The 18,895-nt window shown below is 48.0% G+C and overlaps 2 protein-coding genes across 7 annotated transcripts in view; both read left to right on the forward strand.

Moving 5' to 3' along the window:
• Nucleotides 1-11,742, forward strand: part of IGSF3 (immunoglobulin superfamily member 3) — a 94,246-nt gene extending 82,504 nt beyond the window's left edge. For all 4 annotated transcript variants that reach the window (XM_032249620.1, XM_032249623.1, XM_032249622.1 and 1 more), the window contains 3 exons: nt 868-1,275; nt 5,932-6,429; nt 8,613-11,742. In XM_032249620.1, coding sequence (XP_032105511.1) covers nt 868-1,275; nt 5,932-6,429; nt 8,613-8,863 — 1,157 coding nt within the window. In that variant the 3' untranslated portion in view covers nt 8,864-11,742. The remainder of the gene's footprint in view (nt 1-867; nt 1,276-5,931; nt 6,430-8,612) is intronic.
• Nucleotides 11,743-15,199: 3,457 nt separating this feature from the next.
• CD58 (CD58 molecule) overlaps nt 15,200-18,895 on the forward strand; it is a 57,997-nt gene continuing 54,301 nt past the window's right edge. For all 3 annotated transcript variants that reach the window (XM_032249625.1, XM_032249627.1, XM_032249628.1), the window contains exon 1: nt 15,200-15,359. In XM_032249625.1, the coding sequence (XP_032105516.1) occupies nt 15,272-15,359 (88 nt within the window). In that variant the 5' untranslated portion in view covers nt 15,200-15,271. The remainder of the gene's footprint in view (nt 15,360-18,895) is intronic.

Raw genomic sequence — 18,895 nt, forward strand, 5'->3', positions numbered from 1 at the left:
TCTTTTTTGTTTTTTTTGAGACAGTGTCTCACTCTGTTACCCAGGCTGGAGTGCAGTGGCATGGCATGATCTTGGCTCACTGCAACCTTCACCCCCCCTCCCCACCGAGTAGCTGGGATTACAAGCGCACACCACCTCACCCGGGTAATTTTTGTATTTTTTAATGGAGACAGGGTTTCACTGTGCTGGCCAGGCTGGTCTCAAACTCCTGGCCTCAAGTGATTCACCCACCTTGGCCTCCCAAAGTGCTGGGATGACAGGTGTGAGCCACCATGCCCAGCAATCTTTTCTGTACTGATGTCATATCAGTTCTATTCCCACCCTGAGAGGGAACTTGTGTAGGTTTTTGTAAGGAAATTGAGAATTACAATTCTGAGGGCTAACAGATGAACAGATTAAACTGGGCTTCCCCCTGCAGTTCCTGTGTGGTTGGCAGCCCAGAGTTTTCTAACCATCATATGGTCAGTTTTAAAAGTTTATTCTTTTCAGGGTTTCTCACCATCCCCTTCCCTGACTGTTCCCAGCCACCCGCCTTAGCCAGCCACATGCTTTGGGGTCTTTTGTCATTTGGATGTGCAGTCTGTACAGCGTCTGCTCGTCCTCCTGTGAGCCTCAGAACCTGTGAGGGCTGTGACTTCAGGGACAGCTGTTATTGCAACATTGAACTCCTCGACACCCAGGCATTCCAACACGTGAAGGAGGAACTCAGAATGTTTAGGGAGCCACATCTGAGAAATGTTTCTCCTAATGGAGCCCGTCTGCCGTCCTCCTGTATTTGGAAAGCACCCTTTCACCCACCCTGGGAAAGATGCGTACGGATTGCTTGTTGTCCTCTTGTTGCTGACTTCTGTTTCCTCACTGTTCCAGACAGCCGCCTGAGGCTCCGCCAAGCTCAGGGCAACCTGTCGGTTCTGGAGACCCGGCAGGTGCAGCTGGAGTGCGTCGTCCTCAATCGCACCAGCATGGCCTCCCAGCTCATGGTGGAATGGTTTGTATGGAAGCCTAACCACCCCGAGCAGGAGACTGTGGCCCGTCTGAGCCGTGAGGCCACCTTCCACTATGGAGAGCAGGCGGCCAAGAACAACCTGAAGGGGCGGCTGCATTTGGAGAGTCCTTCCCCCGGCGTGTACCAGCTCTTCATCCAGAACGTGGCTGTGCAGGACAGTGGGACCTACAGCTGCCGCGTGGAGGAGTGGCTGCCTAGCCCCAGTGGGGTGTGGTACAAGCGGGCAGAGGACACCGCTGGGCAGACAGCCCTGAGGGTCGTGCGACCAGGTGAGGGTGCATGTCCCCAAGCTTCCACTCCCTCTGATGTTTCCCCTTTAAGCATAATATTTTATGCACTGGATAGAATCAGTATGTTATTTAAGTATAATATTTTATGCACTGGATAAAATTATTAACAGATTATTTGCAGTTAAATATATGAATGTCTATATTTGTATGCATTTATATTCAAAATTGCCTGAATTTTTTTCTAGTGAATGGAAAATTGCACATCTGGCTTTGGCCTAAGGTGATTTGATTTCTTAATTAGAATAAAATCTGGTCATTCATTATTCCAGGCGCACAGATCTTTTTCCAGATTTGAACAAATGGTGGATATGACAGAAATCTTGAAACAATAACCATATTGTTAAAAAAAATTCAGCTTGTGGATTTTCAGTGGAAAATAATCAGTTTACAAGCTTTAAATAGAAAACAATGAATTGTGTATAGCCTTCACTCTCTCACTTCCCAATAATTTTTTTTTTGTTTTTATTTCTTGAGATGGAGTCTCACTCTGTCGCCCAGCCTGGAGTGCAGTGGCGTGATCTCGGCTCACTGCAACCTCCACCTCCCGGGTTCAAGTGATTCTCCTGCCTCAGCCTCCAGAGTATCTGGGACTACAAGCAGGTGCCACCACACCCGGCTGATTTTTGTATTTTTAGTAGAGATGGGCTTTCACTATGTTGCCAAGCTGGCCTCAAACTCCTGACCTCGTGATTCGCCTGCCTCGGCTTCCCAAAGTTCTGGGATTACAGGCATGAGCCACCTGGCCCAGCCCCAATAATTTTATTAGTGCTAATAACTATTCTGTGTGGCCTTTTGTTTTTCTTGTCTTTATTGCTGTTTCTAAATAGCTAAATGCATATAATTACTGGGCATAATTGTTGCACATTTAAACACATAATTAAAGCTAAGATGTGCAGGATTCCTGTATCCTTTGTAACATCATAGCATCATCCATTCATATTAGAGTGAAAAGTCGATCATTCCTGTAAGGATCTGGAGCAGAAGTGAATTCATGACCCCATCAGTATCTTGTTTGTCTTCTGAGCATCATGACACTATTGGAAGTTTTCATAATGTCTTTATGTCTGAGTAGAGCAGCTCATTTCGCTGGTGGGATGTTGGATCTCCAGGGTGGCGCCAGGTCGCTTAGATCATGGAACACACTTCCGGGAGGTGCTGCAGCCTTGGTTACAGGAAATGGACAGTATCTCATTCACCTGTGTCTTGCCTAAGCTGCAGGGAAATCACCTACCTCCACTTTGAGCTAACTCCTATTTTTCCATGAGCTTTTATTTATTTATATATATTTTTTGCTTTTTACCTTGCCTAGAAATGGCTGCATGTCTTTTCCCGAAGGTGAAATTGTGGAGAATGGCAGCTGAATGCTCCGCTTCCTCAACTCCCACCCATTCTGCAGGTCACCACAGTGAGGCCCCCAGATGGAATGGGAGGAGACACATGTTTATTGAGTACAGCTATGTCCCAGCCATAGTTAGGAGACTTACGTTGAGGCTTCACAGTAACCCTGAGTGGTAGGTTTTACTCATGAGGAACCAAAGCCTGGAGTGAATCACCACACAGCTAGCAGGTACAGGCGGAGTGACCACCGGGCTTCCCTCCTGCCACTCTTTGTGCTTCCAACAGGTACCTGAACTGTTGACCCTGTGTCTGTCTCCTGTTCAACCCTGTGAGCAAGCCTGCATCAGCCTGCCTTCCATCCGTTTGTCCATCTGTCCCTGATTACACAGGTTGATTGTACTAATTACAAAACATTCGAAAACAGAAAAGTATAATTTTGAAAGTTAGCCATAATCTCACGGCCTACCTACTATTAATAATTTGGTGTATATTTTTTGGTCTTTACCTCATGTCTTCATATTTCCTCTCTCTCTAAACAAAGTCAGGATCTTACTATTTTATGTGATCTTTTTTTCCCACTCAGCTTTCTTTTATGAGCATTTTCCATGTCTCTGAAAGCGTTTCATAGTCACTATTTTTAGTGGTTTCATAACATTCATTGTGCAGATGTACTTAAAAGATTTTTTTTCAGAGGGATACATTAAACTTATGGAAGACTTGGAATAATATAGTTCTAAAAGTATTGTTAGGAAAATAATCACCTTTGGCTGCTAAGGGTTGACCATTCACTATATTCTGAAATACATGGAATGAAGGGCTCCCACCCTCACTAAGATTGCAGATGGGTCGATTAGTAGTTGTGTTGGGCTCACACAACTGGGGAAGAGAGAAAGCCACAGTCATCACACAGGCCAGGAATCGGTGGTCACTGAGAGCCAGGGGAGCCATTGGCATCACGCAGACAGCAGGGGCAGAGGTCAGCATCTTTCCGTGGCTTATACTTGGAAGAGAGTATTAACTTCTGAACAGGGAAGAAGGTTGGCATATTCTAGAAGGGGGCAGATGCAGGGAACCAGATTGGTAGAGAAGCATGTTAAGGGGAGAAGGTTGTGGGGGGGTAGAAATTAATTTCTTTCAGGAAACTTGTATTGAGTCATTTATGCAGATAAGGCATGAAGGGGCCAAGAAAAATGTTAGGCGGTTAGAAGAGAAGAAAGCAAAGGGAGAGTGGGGTGGGAGGAGCTAAATGCCTGATGATCTCTGGCCACCTTGTCCCTGGCCGAGATGAGTTCCATTGCACATCGCCCAGGACCACCTCCCTTGACACCTAGCCAGTCACCAGGAGCCTGGGGATACCTGGGGATGTCAGACTCTGGAGGAGAAAAACACTGGGGAGCTCCCCATTGCACCCCAGTGGCCTTGGAGTTACAACTGAGGAGTCCAGTGAGTTTGAGTTGCCTGTGAACTGATTGAATAGCCCCCACCCAGCCACCTCTGCTCTTAGCGTCCCCGACAGAGCCGGGCCTTCCACCTGTAACTGGTTACTGAGCCTCCTTTTGCCAACAGTGCATACTGAGATTCCAGATGGGTGTGTGTGGGGGGTGCAGAGGGGCTTGGCAGAGCCCCCACAAGAACAGTGGGAAGCCCAGCTTTGTGTTCACCTGAGTGATGCTAAGCCAATTCAGTGAAAGTCCAGGGCAATACTTGGAAAGTGCTCCTGTTTGGTCTTCCTCCAAGTAGGATCTGATTTGGTAGCTCTACTTTGGTTTACATTACATAAACAGGGCCAAAGGGAGGCCTTTTTAGCAGTTAGGGAGTGAATTATTTGTTTAGAACATACCACAAAGTGACAAAAAAAAAAAAAAAAAAAAAAAAAAGCAAAACAGATACGAGTCTGTCTGTTGGCATCTGTGAGCTGTGACTCTCCTGCTTGGGGTCCCCTCTGTGGTTAACTCCATGTCTCCTGCCTAAGTGGGGAGGACACTTTGTGCACACCCTCCTGAGTCAGTCATGCTCACAGGGTAGGGCCCTTTTAGCCTTGTCATCTGTTATTTCACTTCAGTCCTTGGAGAGAGATTGATCTCCTTGGGTTCACTGTGTTTTGGGCAATAAGCGACATCCACGTAGTTTAAGTTACTGCATGGGTGTTTTAACTTCCCAGGGCTACCATAGCAAATTACTATAAACTTGATTGTTTACAACATTATTGTCTTACAGTTCTGCAGGCTACAAGTCCAAAATCAGGATGTCATCATAGCCATGCTCCCCGTGAAGGCGCTAGGGAGGAACCCTTCCTGGCCTTCCCCAGCTCCACATGGCGACAGGCGTTCCGGCTGCTTCACTCCTGCTCGGGCCTCCCCCATCATAGGCCACCTTCCCTCTGTGTCCTCTCCTGGGCTCATAAGGACACTAGTTATCTTAGTCTGCTCAGCTGCCATAGCAAAATACTGTAAACTGGGTGGCTTCAACAACAGAAGTCTATTTTCCCACAGTTCCAGAGGCTGGAAGTCTGAGGTCAGGGTGCCAGCATGGCTAAGCTCTGGCAAGGGCTCTTCCAGCTCGCAGATGGCCGCCTTCTCGCCATGTCCTTGAATAGTCTTCGCTCGGTGCATGCACCTGGAGAGAGATCCTCTCTCTTCTTCTTCTTATAAGCCACCAGTCCTACTGTATTAGGGTCTCAGCCTTATGACCTCGTTTAATTTTTGTTACCTCCTAAAAGTCCTACCTCCAAATGTAGTCACATTGTGGGTTAGGAATTCAGCATATTAATTTGGAGGGGTACCAGTTCAGTTCATAGCAGCAGCCTCTGGATTTGGGGCCCACCCTAATCCAGTAAGACCTCCTCTTAGCTACGACATCTGCAAAGATGCTGTTTCCAAATAATCACATTCTGAGCTTCCAGGTGGACGTGCATTTTGGAGGGACAGTATTCAGCCACTCAAGGGGCTACAGTGAAAGTAAACATCCCTTCCTCCCAGGGTTCCCAGAGGGGACCACATTGCCAGCTCCTCATGAATTCTTTCACAGATATTTTATGCAAGTATAAACAGATATGTATGTCAGAATAAAATACATTTACTGCATGCAGTGACATGGACAGTAACATTGTTCTGTACTCTGATAATTTTTCTTGGGTCAGCTTCCACCTGCGGCACTGCCTGTGCCTTTTCAGTAGGTGCACAGTATCCTACAGTATGGATATTGCGATCATGTATTTAGTGATGGACGTTTAGTTTATTTTGAGCAAACAAATTTAAACAACCACTTCTGTCTTCTTTGTCCCTTGTCCCTCCCCAGATGCTGCCCTACAGGTGGACACAGTGGTCCCCAATGCCACGGTTTCTGAGAAGGCAGCTTTCCAGCTGGACTGTAGCATTGTGTCCCGCTCCAGCCAGGACTCCCGCTTCGCTGTGGCCTGGTATTCCCTGAGGACTAAAGCTGGGGCAAAAAGGAGCAGCCCTGACGTAGAACAGGAAGAGGAAACGGAGGAGGAAGAAGAGGAAGAGGAGGAGGAGGAGGAGGAGGAGGACAGTGATGACGCAACAGAGCGGATGGCCCTGCTGAGCGTGGGCCCAGATGCTGTCTTTGGCCCAGAGGGCAGTCCCTGGGAGGGCAGGCTTCGCTTCCAGAGGCTCTCCCCGGTGCTCTACCGGCTCACAGTGCTGCAGGCAAGCCCCCAAGATACGGGCAACTACTCCTGCCGCGTGGAGGAGTGGCTGCCCAGTCCTCAGAAGGAGTGGTACCGGCTGACAGAGGAGGAGTCCGCCCCCATTGGCATCCATGTTCTGGATACAAGTGAGTTTCCCAAGTACAGAGGAAGGAAGGGTGTCACTGTTGGTTCCAACTGTGTCTGGAAGATAAATTTTGAGCTTGATTATGGGTTAATAATAAATAGTTTTCTTTTTCTTTTTTTTTTTTTTTGAGACCGAGTTTTACTCTTGTTGCCCAGGCTGGAGTGAAATGGCACTCACTGCAACCTCCACCTCCCAGGTTCAAGCGATTCTCCTGCCTCAGCCTCCTGAGTAGCTGGGACTACAGGTGCGCACCAACTGTAACGCCTGGCTAATTTTTGTATTTTTAGTAGAGATGGGGTTTCACCATGTTGATCAGGCTGGACTTGAACTCCTGACTTCGTGATCCACCCACCTTGGCCTCCCAAAATGTTGGGATTACAGGCGTGAACCACCACACCCAGCCATAAGTAGTTTTCTTAATGGTCATGGGCATTTATTAGTAGGCTTTGAGATATGGTAGGATTGGATATACTAGTTCATATACTTGACCCTTGATTACCCATGTAAAAACAGGGATAGAAATTAAAGTGATAATATACCATATCATCTTTATAATAAACTTGATGCTCCACCAGATTTAATTTTAGTAAGATTTCATTATACTAGTATATTGTTCAGTGTTACTTTGTTATTTTTTTAGACTATTGGAACTCACCTTTCTTTAGTGAATTAGCAAGTGTTTCACACTCACAATGGAAAGGGAAAAAAATGAAGCCTGACAACCTCACTGTCATTATTTCTTTTTGTCCAGTTTCTGGGTCATTGTTATTTTGGAGGGTGACTTGGAAGTCGAGGTGGGTCTCGTATGTTGGGAGGACCAGCCTGGAAGGGCTGTGATATTACAGGAGAGCTGAGAGGGGATTTGCAGGTGCCCAGAATGCAGTTTCCATGATCCTGAGGGACTTCCACTGTGAACAGAGACGGGGGGAAGTATTGCTGGCCTGAATTTTTTGTTGGAACAATGCACTCTTGGTCGACTTGCCATCAAAACATGGAATACATTAGACTAAAAATGGTGTTCTAGTATTCCCCGAGGACTAACGCCGGGGCGGAAAGGAGCAGCCCTGACCTGGAACGCAGAAAGGAAAACAGTTGCTGGGATTTTCAACTTCTTTTCGGCCAAAACATTTTACCACTTAATCTTGATTGAGTTTGGGCCACTATTTCTTTGTCTTGATCACCCAGCGTTCACATTGTGTTAGATAGAACCATATGAAACTGGAGTTTTGCAGGTCAACAGTGAGTATCAGCAGCAGTTTCATGCACTTTGGAAATCGAATAAGAGGCAGGTTAAATTTTCTTAATAATACTGATGAGTAACAGCTGTTCAGTGGACAGGACAGCAGGCTGCAGCATGCACAGACCACGCTGTGATCCACTGAATAACCCACTGCCTCAAAGCGAAAGCAAAGCAGTCTAGACAGCATTTTACCTGTGCATTGTGGATGTCCATTATTATTAAGCTTCATAGAACACAGACGTCATCCAGCAGCCTTATTTTACAGAGAAAACATGGGCTCCCAGAGGCTAGGCTCCTGCCAAGGTCTAAAGACATATAGAGCAGCCCTAAACCTATCTTGGGGCGCCTGGTTTATTCTCTTCCATATACAGCTATAACTAATACTGTGTTCTTTGTGGCCATAGACACGCTATGGATGTTTGTAAGTGGCCCATAATGACATTTAATTGATAACATTAATCAGGTAAGTATCATTTCTGGTAAAACTGCTCTCAGAAGCTGGCAGGAAGGGAATGTGTCATCCTCCCAGAGAAGGAAGTTTGTAGCAGAACTAAGTGCAAAGGGGCATGTAAAATGCAGCCATGCAGGAGGCTCCCACTGAACTGGAGCAGCTTCTTCACGATCCTCGAGGCAGTTGAGTTCCCGATCAATAAATTACATTTCATTATGTGGCTTTCCAAGAAGCAATAATGGCTCTCAATGGAAAATAGAAGCAGTGCTTTGCTGGAACGTACAGCTGTAAATTAGGAGAGCTGTTGTGAGAAAAAGAACATAAGGGTCGTCTCCCACCATTAGTGGTTAGCAGGGGAAAGACAGGCGGTGTGGGAGTGTCACCGACGAGCTTACACTGGGTCAGGCGAGGTCTCCAGGAGGAGATGTGAGCAGTCCAGGTTCTCAGGTCAAACCCTCACTCAATGTCTTGTCTCCCTCACTGTCCTTTTCAGGTCCCACCCTGCAGTCCATCATCTGCTCCAACGACGCACTCTTCTACTTCGTCTTCTTCTACCCTTTCCCCATCTTTGGCATCCTCATCATCACCATCCTGCTCGTGCGTTTCAAGAGCCGGAACTCCAGCAAGAACTCCGATGGGAAGAACGGGGTGCCCCTACTGTGGATCAAAGAGCCGCACCTCAACTACTCCCCCACTTGCCTGGAGCCCCCTGTACTCAGTATCCACCCAGGGGCCATAGATTAAGCGGGGGACGCCCGAGCAGATGTCGGCTACGGAGGAGCTGAGGCTCTCCCTTGCTCTGTGATTGGACAGCTGACAGCACCCAAACTCTGGGGTGCCCGTGTGGAAAGCTGTCAGACTTGAAAAGTGTTCCGAGCTCCCAATCAGTCACAGAGACAGACTGCCTCTCAGTGGCAGTCTCGGGTGGTTAGCTATTTGCGCGCAAATGTTGTGACCTGCCGTTAAGGTTTCTCGTTTCTGTTTTTAGTAATGTAGTGAGTAGCTCCAGGTGCCACATCTACTCACGGATTTATCTAGTATTCTCAGATAGGTGTTACAGGGCTGCTTCTTTGTAATGTACTCTTTCTAAATCCCTTTGGTTTACCCTTTTTGGATCCCTTAATGTGGACGAATTTCTCTTAGGTACAACTGACAGCAAAAGGAAGGACGAACTTTCTAGTGACAAGGAATCTCTTCCAAGACCGTTTGTTTTTGCACATTTGAAAATGCCACCCATGGATCAAAATATACCCAAACATTTTTTACTTTCTTAAGACTTGAAAATTGTGTGTAGTGTGGGCAAAATTTGTATCTTGTCTTTTCCCTCAGCTGGAGCTGCTGGGACCAGTCTGTAGCCAAGATGAAAGCATTGACTTTTGCTTCACAGAACTGTGTATGTACAAGAGAAATCCTGCATAACCCCAATAGGAGTAGATGGTGCCTGGCCAGTCAGGGAGGCAAAAAAGGCTTCATCCCATCCTTGCCAAAATATAAGAAAACTGTCTTGGAGAATGGGTCGGAAGCTCCAAACGGCACACACTTTCCAAATCAAAGTGGGGGGGGGGGGGGGGGGCGCTGCTTTTAGCAGGTGCTGACTTGCAGATTCGTCAAAGCCAGTGACTAGAGAAGGAAGGGAGAAAGGCTGGCTGCTGACTTGCCCTGAGCTGCAAGGGTGGCCTCTAACTGATAACTGTGAGCAGCTGGGCTTTTGTCTTCAGGTGCTTTGGCAAACTCTTAAAGTGTCCAGTGAACTTGAAAGGGGGCCCCTGAGCTGAGCACAGGGCCGAAGCAGCAACAGCGGACACCTGATGGAGGGCACTGGGCTGGTTGACACTGATGGGACAGTGAGGGGTGGGAGGGGGGCCTCCGGGGCTTGGTGTTGGAGAGTGCAGAGAAATATCTACCTCCCTGGAGGTGTGAAGACTAGATTTTTCTTCTTCCTTCCGATTAGATTTTCCCTAAGGATATTGTTGTCTTCCTTATTCATTTTTTCTCTCCCTGCCTCTCACTGCTATAATATCAGCCTGGGGGTGGTCCAGAGGCAGCCCTTTGTCTTCCTTTGTGTTTACCTAGTCTGGTAGACTGATTACAGTCATTGTCTGTGGGGTTTTCCCTTCCCTTTCTCAATCTCTTTTGTGGTTCTAGGTTGTTTGGTTGTTCATTGTTATGGCGGCTTTTTATTTTAATGCTCCTTGAGCCCCATGATGGCTGGCATTCCCTGTTGTTTTACATTGTTGGGCCAGATGCATGTCCCTCTTGGGGCATCATCAGTTGCAAATATTTCCTTTTTCTCACTTTATGAAGATGTTCTTATGCCCTTGCTTTCCATATTTTTCTGGCCAAGCGTGCCATCTCCCTTACTCTGAGGACTTGCATCCTGAGTCCCAAGAGGGGTCACAATTTGGAAAAAGTCGTCAGGGATTCTGGAACAAAGTCTGATAAGAGATTCCAGCAAAGCCCTGTTCTGAGTGCAAGCAGACTGCAGGGGAGGCTGTGGGATTCCCCAGGCCCTGTGGGTGCTGATCCTTCAAGGGTCTGCGGATGTGCAGGTGGCTCAGGCTCCTTGGCAGATATTTTGCTGAGCCCCAGCTGAGGGAGCCCAGCAGCGATTGCTGCTGACAGACATTTTCTGACAGACACACAGACCTGCCTTTTCTCTCCCAAATATACCAGTACCCTCCTGTGAGACAGTGTGCAGGCACACCACCTTAATCCTGCTCTTGCCTGACATGCTGATTCTCATTTATTATGCTGCATCAACACATTAGAGGTACAGGAGCGGCGCAGTTGTGAAGAAAGAAGGTCTTTTGCCCTGTTTCTTTATTTCAGGGATGTGGGCTTTCAGTGGGAAGTTGCTGACTCCTCATTTACAGGCTGAGTCAATGAGGGAAGACGACTGGCATTTCCTCTGTCGAAATGGAAGGATGCCAGCAGGCTGGCACGGATGGGGATGTGTAACCAAGATTTCAGTTTGAATCTGTTCACAGCGATAGAGAAGTAGGTGCTGCACGCAATTATTAAATATGTAAAGCAATTGAAGGGAAATTTGAAAGGAAAAAAGAAACCCAAGCCAGTATTTTAATAACTGCTTTTTCTTTGTATTTTGTATTGGGCTGGGGGATAGCCTCAAAGGTTGAGCTTTTCCAGCTTCCCATGAAGAACCCCAGGACCTTCTTTCTTTGGCCATTTCTATGGAAATGCGATGTCCGATGAATGGTAATGGTGCCCTCCAGTGGCTGTGAGGCCTCACTGCTCATTGTCTGCCGGAGCCTCTGTCTTCGAAGACGGAGAGGAAAATGCTGAATACTCTCGATTCATCTATGTCTACAATGTTGCATTTACGAAAAACTACACTGTGCTAGGCGCATTCCAAGACATGAATATGACCACACCCTCTTTCACCGGGTGTTTCTGTAGCAAGTTTTCATATTCTTTTCAAACAATGGTTTCTCTGCGTTAATTATTGAAGAAAAAAAAAAAAGATGGGGTAAGAAAACTACCCATGCATGATGTAGAGAGCTGTTGATTTGTTTTTGTTTTTTAAAGGAAAACTATTTGTAAGATGTTGCACTAAAACATTTTATATACACTTCAGAGACCTGTAGTAAATTATGTTGAAAATACGCTGTTTACACTTACTGCAGTCTTCTATCCTTCCTCCTTACTAACCGGTCCCCTTTGTCTGTGGAACTGCGCCGTGGGGCCAACAGTTCTGCCCTTCGCATTGCCCTGCTAGGCTCAAGGTCTGTGAATTGCAGTCCTTATTATTACACCCCATAACCTTCAAATGATAAAAACACCTCTTCCGCAAGACACTTGACTGCCATCTGCTGAAATGTATCCTAGTAAATAGACACCTTCACCACGAGGGTCAAGGCTATGTTGCCCCTAGAGTTGTGCCACACAAAACACACCTAGCGCCTGAAAGGCAGGTTCGAAATGTAGATCTTATAACCTGTAGCGTTTTTGTTGGGGGATGGGGGTAGAAGCCCGATGAGAAGGAGAGCAGGAACACAGGATAGCCATTTCTAGGGCCTCTGCAGAAAGTCCATGCCATCCTTTCCCAATTAGGAAGTGCTGCCCTGGCCGTGAAATGCAGCAGGCATCTCCCGTAATGGAGATAAGAGCAGGAGTTGTGCATTCTAGTTCAGTGAGACTGCACAGCATGTCAGTCTCTGTTCCCTCTTCCAGTGTTGGGAGGGGTTTACATGCAAGTTGAGAAGAATATTAGATTAAAGTCATAGCAGTGATATGGGATTAGACAGAACCCATCTGTAATTCTTTAAAATTCATAGAACATGCAAAAGGAACTAGATGGTAAGAAGCAGAGGGAGCCACTTCCTTTTTTTCTTCTTTTTCTGAGTCAAAGACTCAAAGGCTTTCCTGTGTGCTTTCCTCTGCTCCTCAGCATCCATAGCTGCACCCTTATCAACTCCTTGCAGTTGCTGGCTTGGCCAGGAGTTGAAAATGTGACTGCTTCTCTCTTGGGTACCCAATGGTTCCATGTTACGTCTCATGTATGATTTTTCCTATTTTTTTTCAAATGTTCTCTTTTTGCCAGGGAACATTTTAAAAAGGAAAATAGAGTATTATAGAATAAGATTACCCTTCTATGCCCTTTGTGCAAATCCACCCAGTATTTATATAAATGAAGTGAATGTATGTTACCCCATGAGGTGTGCAATGAAAATGACAATTTGCATTTATGCAGGATTGGGGCAGTGTTGTGCTCACTACATTCTGTGATTCCTAAGCTTTATGGGAGTAACTAATTCCAAGGGTTTGGCAGAAACAAGAGTCGGGACACCCAAGAGTGGCATGCTAGGAAAAGCAGCCCCGGCCTCTTAAGCATACCTCCTTTCTTACTTTCTCATCCTTTTACATTATACATCTCATACTTTTACATTATCTACAGTGACAAGAAGATAAAACTGGATCTTGCAACACTGGTCACAGCATGAAAAACACATCCACCCCTCCTTTGGATGGGACATTCTCAGTATGTAAATTTGGCTCCCTGCCTAATGCATTGCAGGTCCAGCATTCCTGCGCTGCATTTGATTCACAAAATTAACTCAACCAGGCATATGAGTGCTTCTTAAAGTGCTTGATGGACAGCATTTCTCCTAGTGAAAGACCAGGCACTACTTCTTGGTCAAAGGAGAGTCCAACCCAAGAAAGCCTAATGAATTATTCCTCACCCAAAACCTGGAGACCATGAACTGGAGGCAAGGGGCTTCCCCAGCCCCAGGGGACTGGGCTGTTCGTTCCTCAGCCCTGCTCTTAAGGGGGTTAGCAGCTCTTGCTGGCAGTCCACAAGCCCCGTTATCCTATCCTGCTCCTGTATGAAGGGGTAAGAGTAGAGGCATTGGACATGACTTCAGCGGGACTCCAAGTTTTGTCCTTTACTGTGTGCCCTTAGTAACTTACCTTCTCCAAGCGTCAGTTTCCTCATTTGCAAAAAGACAGCACTAAGATTAATCCAAGTAATGCACTTCACACAGGGCCTGCTCAATTGATGTTTGTTGTATCACTTCCCAGCTCAAAACCTTTCTGTGGCTCCCCAATGTCTAAAGATCTGACACTATCCTTCCTAAGTTGGCCAGAGTTCCTACCAGCCCAGGGCAGAGGAGAACACTTGATTTCCTGGTATTTTGTTTTGTTTTGTTTTTTTTCCTCATTTATTTTATTGCATTTTAGGTTTTGGGGTACATGTGAAGAACATGCAAAATTGTTCCATAGGTACACACGTGGCAGTGTGATTTGCTGCCTTCCTCCCCATCACCTACAATTGGCATTTCTCCCCTTGCTATCTCTCCCCAGCTCCCCGATTTCCTGGTATTTTGTTACACACTACACCTGCCTTGAGTTCCCAGTATCTATAGATGGTGGGGAATATTTCGAGATAGCAGGTTTGTGGTAGAGGACAGGGGCCCCAGAAGTTTCATTGATAAAGATACCTTTTACGATTTTATGGCTAACTTAAGAAATAATTAATGGCTCTTTGCAGTATAGTTTAAGTGTCTTGAGTGACTTTGAGTACCCACCTGGGGATAATGGCGATGAATCAGCAAGAAAGCCCATACCTACTCAGTTTCACAACCTGCACCACATGTTGGTGGTTATTTGCGCAGCAGGGATTCTGTTCATGGAAATGGATTCCTGCTCATATAATAACTAAGTGTTCCGTGTACTCCCTCAGCTGGGCAGGGCAACGCTGGTGCTTCTGTCTGCAAGAAAGGGGACAGACAGAGAGGCTGGTGTGAGAGCTGGTTCTGGGAATAGTCATTTGGTCTGGGATTCAGGGACATGAGTGGAGGGCAAGCTCAATCCAGGCTGATGAAGAGGAGGGAGAGTGATGAGTGATTGCCGCAGCGTGGGTTGGGTGGATGTGGGGAGGCTGGGCACTGAGGGAGATGTGGATCTGACATCTCAGCCCGAGGGAAAGCCCACGGGTGAGATGGGGGAAGAGAGAAAAAGAGGAATCTGAGAAGGGAGAAACCAAAAGCTGGAAATCCCAGCTCCGGGGATAAGGGAGTATATTGGGGGAGGCGTGCACCTGGTAACCCTACGCCTACCAACAGGTGTCTAAAATGCTCCCTTTCCTTGTCATGTTGAGGAAAAGTGGTTCAAAAAGTCCGTCTGATGCGGGATCGCACAGCGCTGAAGACATGAGGGGCCTCGGGTGGACCCCGCCCGTTCCCCTGCCTCCTCCAGCGGCTTTCTGGCAGCTACAGCCACGTCTGGCCACGGAGCGGCCTCCAGCACGCCCCAAACACTAAGGGGAAGAGCGGGAGGAAGGCAGAGAAACCAGGGTTTTAAAACGCAAGCCACTTTCAATCGAAGAGTTTCTTCCTTAAAATCGCGTATGGAATGGCGGCGGAATGACGGGAGGGACCGAGCTGGGGGACTGCACGGCGCCTCGGGGACACGGGAAGGAGGCGAGCGGAGCCGGGCCCCGGAGTGCGCGTGGGGAGTGGAAGCCGTAGGCGAGCGCGGCACCGCAGAGGCCGGCTGCTGGCGCGAGGGGCGGGGTCAGGGCCGGGGCGGCCCCGGCGGAGTCCTACTTCTGGCCGGGCGGAGTCCTACTTCTGGCCGCCCGCGTGGGCGGTGCTTGAACTTGGCGCTGCGCGCGGCCGGGCCCTGGCGCAGATGCCCGCCCGACGAGCCATGGCTGCAGGAAGCGACGCGGGGCGGGCGCCGGGGGTCCTCGGCGTGGTCTGCCTGCTGCTCTGCTTCGGTGAGTGGAGCCTCCGCGGCCGGCGGGGACCGGGCAGCGTGCGGGCTGGGTGGACGCGCCGGGCCCGAGGCGGCTGCGGGTCCGGGGCGGGGTGGGGCGGGTCGCCGTGGGCCGGCAACGGCTCAGCTGCGGGGGCCTTTTCGGGAAGAGAAAGTTGTGATTCCATCGCCGGTGTCCCTCTGGGTGTCAGCAGGGAACTCTGGCCTCAGGGAAGGACGGACCCCGGCCCGCTGGCCGCTCTAGCGCGGCCTCCAGGGGCCCCGCTCACCCGGCGGGACCCAGTTCCTTCCCCGCCTCCCCAGGGGCGTTGCCGAGCGCTCCGGCGGACGGCAAACTTCTTCCCAGCGTGGACGCCCCGGGACGGGGTGCGGGCGCGGCTCCCACCTGCCCGAGAGCGAGGCCCGGTGCCGGCGCGGCGCGGTGCTGTCACCCCCGAAGGAGCTTTTCAGAGTCGCCCACAGCCAGGAGCGGGGAGGAGGGGCCGGTAGGCAGCGGCGTCACGTTGGGATTCCTAAGTGGTGCGACTCCTGCTCTTTTCTCCTCCCCTCAAAGCCTAAAAGTTAGTGTCAGCGCTGTGCCCGACCTCACCGTGTGTCAGCCAAGTCGTCACAACCACCCCAGGATATAGGTCCCTTTCTCCCCGTGTTTGCCTCCCCGCTCTCCTCCACCCTCCACACACTGGCCCCAGTCAGGCCGTAGCCGAACCTCGGGGCGTAGCGGAACCTCGGGGCGTACAACAGTGACCTCCCAGCGAGATCACCTGTACTTGAGGGGTTCCCATGGCGGGCCCCTGCACCCCACTGCCAGCCTTCCAGGCCGTCCATCCATTTGCTCAGCGTCCACTGCCAGCCGGGGAAGTCCATCTGTGGATGACAGCGAAAGGGGAGGGGCTGAGATAGGCTCAAAACTATCTGCATGATCAGGTAAAAAAGTGAGTGATGTAAGAGAGGCCTAGGCTGGGCGTGGTAGTTCACACCTGTATTCCCAACACTTTGGAAGACTGAGGCGGGCAGATCACTTACTTGCCAGGAATTGGAGACCAGCGGGGCCAACATGGTGAAAGATCAACTCTATAAAAAATATAAAAATTAGCTGAGTGTGGTGGTGCATACCAGTAGTTCCAGCTCAGCTCCGAACGCTGAGATAGGAGAACCACCTGAGTCCCAGAGGCAGAGGATCCAGTGAGCTGTGATTGCACCACTGAACTCTAGCCTGGGTCAGAGTATAACCTGTCTCAAAAAAAAGGAGATGTCTGAGCTGTGGGAGTACAGAGGGGAGAAGAAGGCAGTCTCTTTTGTGAAATCAAGTGTCTTTTTGTTGTGAAGTCTTCCTGGGAGGAAGGATATTTGAACCAGGCCTTCAAGGACTGGTGGTGTGTGGACATGTGACAATGTGGGAAAAGAATGCTAAGTGTCCCCTTTGGGAGTCTGAATTCTCTTCTGTGTTCCTGGGCCTTACAGGATCAGAACCATGAACCGGCAAAGAATAATCTGTCAGCAACAAAGAGGAACGGTGCAGTCAGGAGGAACTGGAGACAGGGAGGCCAGGAGGCCAGGGTGGACTACCATCACAGGGTCCAAAGAGCTTCGGGGAGTTCGTGTGCTGGTGGCTGGGGAAAGGAAGAAGAGATACACACAGGGATTAGTTGAATGAATGGGTAACTCCTCCAGGCAAGCTGGTCCCTCATTTCCTGGCACCTTGGGTCACTGCTGCCTATACCTGTGTTCTCCCTTCCACTGCAAACCCAGTTTGCCCAAGCTCCACCTCCAATAGAAGATTATTTGAACTATCTGTCCCTTCCTAGGTGTCTCTCTCACCTAATTCATGTATTCATTCAGAAGTCATTTCATTCAGCGAGCATGTATTTATTTTTGGGGGCCTAAGCCTGCCTCAATGGGGAAGCTGCAGACACAGTAATTAACAGCTGATACTGTTCATCATCAGATGCCTGCCTTTGGGTCCTGGCCCCACTCCTCACCTGAACTTGTGTGAGTTCCCTAACTTCTGTTCACTTCAGTACCTTCACTTTTGAAGAGAACACCACTCAACCTGAGGGAAAGGATAATAATAAACCCACTTAATAGAATTACTAGGAACATAAGTCATTCAGTGACTATTGACTGAGTGTCAATTATATGTTAAGCACTGAACAATGGATGGGGGATACAGCAAGATACACACAGTTCCCTGCCTTTGTGAAGCTCACCTTATAGTGAGGGAGAGAGGCAGTACGTAAATGAGTGAAAACGTGGATGCCGGATAGTGATAAAGTAAACACTTACTAGTGTAGAGATGAGCAAAGCAAAGAAGTGGGGATGGAAGTTGTTAATATTTCAATTCATTTTTAAAAAAATTTTAGAACATGTAAAATCTTTACGACAGTTGTGAAATTAGTGTAGTGAACATTTGCATACTTTCTCATTGAATCACAAGTTAACTGTCACATTAGTTTTCTTTGTACACACACATCTCTTATTTTTGCTAAACCATTTGAGAGTTTCAGACCTCATGACACCTCACCTCTAATTCTTGAGTATATGTCTCATGAGAACAAGAGCTTTCTCCAGCAAGTCACAGAATCATTATAGTCTGGATATATGGCATTGATACAATACTGTTTTCTGGTAGAAAACCCAGAAGCCAGTCCTGTACCACATACTTCATTTGGTAATCATGCCTCTTTAATCCCTTTTAACCTAAAACTGTTGGGTTTTTTTTTTTTTTTTTGGTACTTTATGACATCATCATTTTTAAAGCCTCTGAGCTGGTTGCTTTACAGAATGTCCCTTGGATGTGGATTGCCTGCATGTTTCCTCATGATAAGATTCTAGTTGTAACTATGAAGCAGGAATACTTCATAGTTATGTTGGGTCCTTCCAGTGTGTTGCATCAGGAAGCAGACATAGTCTGTTTGTCACATTATTAGAGATGTTAACTTTGACTATTTGGTTAAAGTAAAGTTTGCCAGATTTCTCCATTGTAGAGGCACGATTATCCCTTTGTAAGTAATAAATGATGTAGTAAGTGATGTTTTGAGGTTTAGCGAATATCCTGTTCTCCAGCCATTGTTCATTCAATGGTTTTAGTATCCTATGGTGATTCTTCCCAGAATCCAATATCACTAAAATATTTTATTTTATTTTTTGAGACAGCGTCTCACTATGTCACCCAGGCTGGAGTACAGGAGTGCTATCACAGCTCATTCCAGCCTTGACCTCTGAGGCTCAAGCAGTCCTCCTGCGTCAGCCTTCTGAGTAGCCAGGACTACAGGTACATGCCCATGCTTGGCTAATTCTTCTTTTATTTTTTGTAGAAACAGGGTTTCCCTATGTTGCCCAGGCTGGTCTTTTTTTTTTTTTTTTTTTTTGAGACGGAGTTTCACTCTTGTTACCCAGGCTGGAGTGCAATGGTGCGATCTCAGCTCACCGCAACCTCTGCCTCCTGGGTTCAGGCAATTCTCCTGCCTCAGCCTCCTGAGTAGCTGGGATTACAGGCACGCGCCACCATGCCCAGCTAATGTTTTGTATTTTTAGTAG

The sequence above is a fragment of the Sapajus apella genome, unplaced genomic scaffold, assembly GCF_009761245.1.
Source record: "Sapajus apella isolate SASKATOON/1434 unplaced genomic scaffold, GSC_monkey_1.0 scaffold69, whole genome shotgun sequence".
NCBI classification, from domain to species: Eukaryota; Metazoa; Chordata; class Mammalia; order Primates; family Cebidae; genus Sapajus; species Sapajus apella.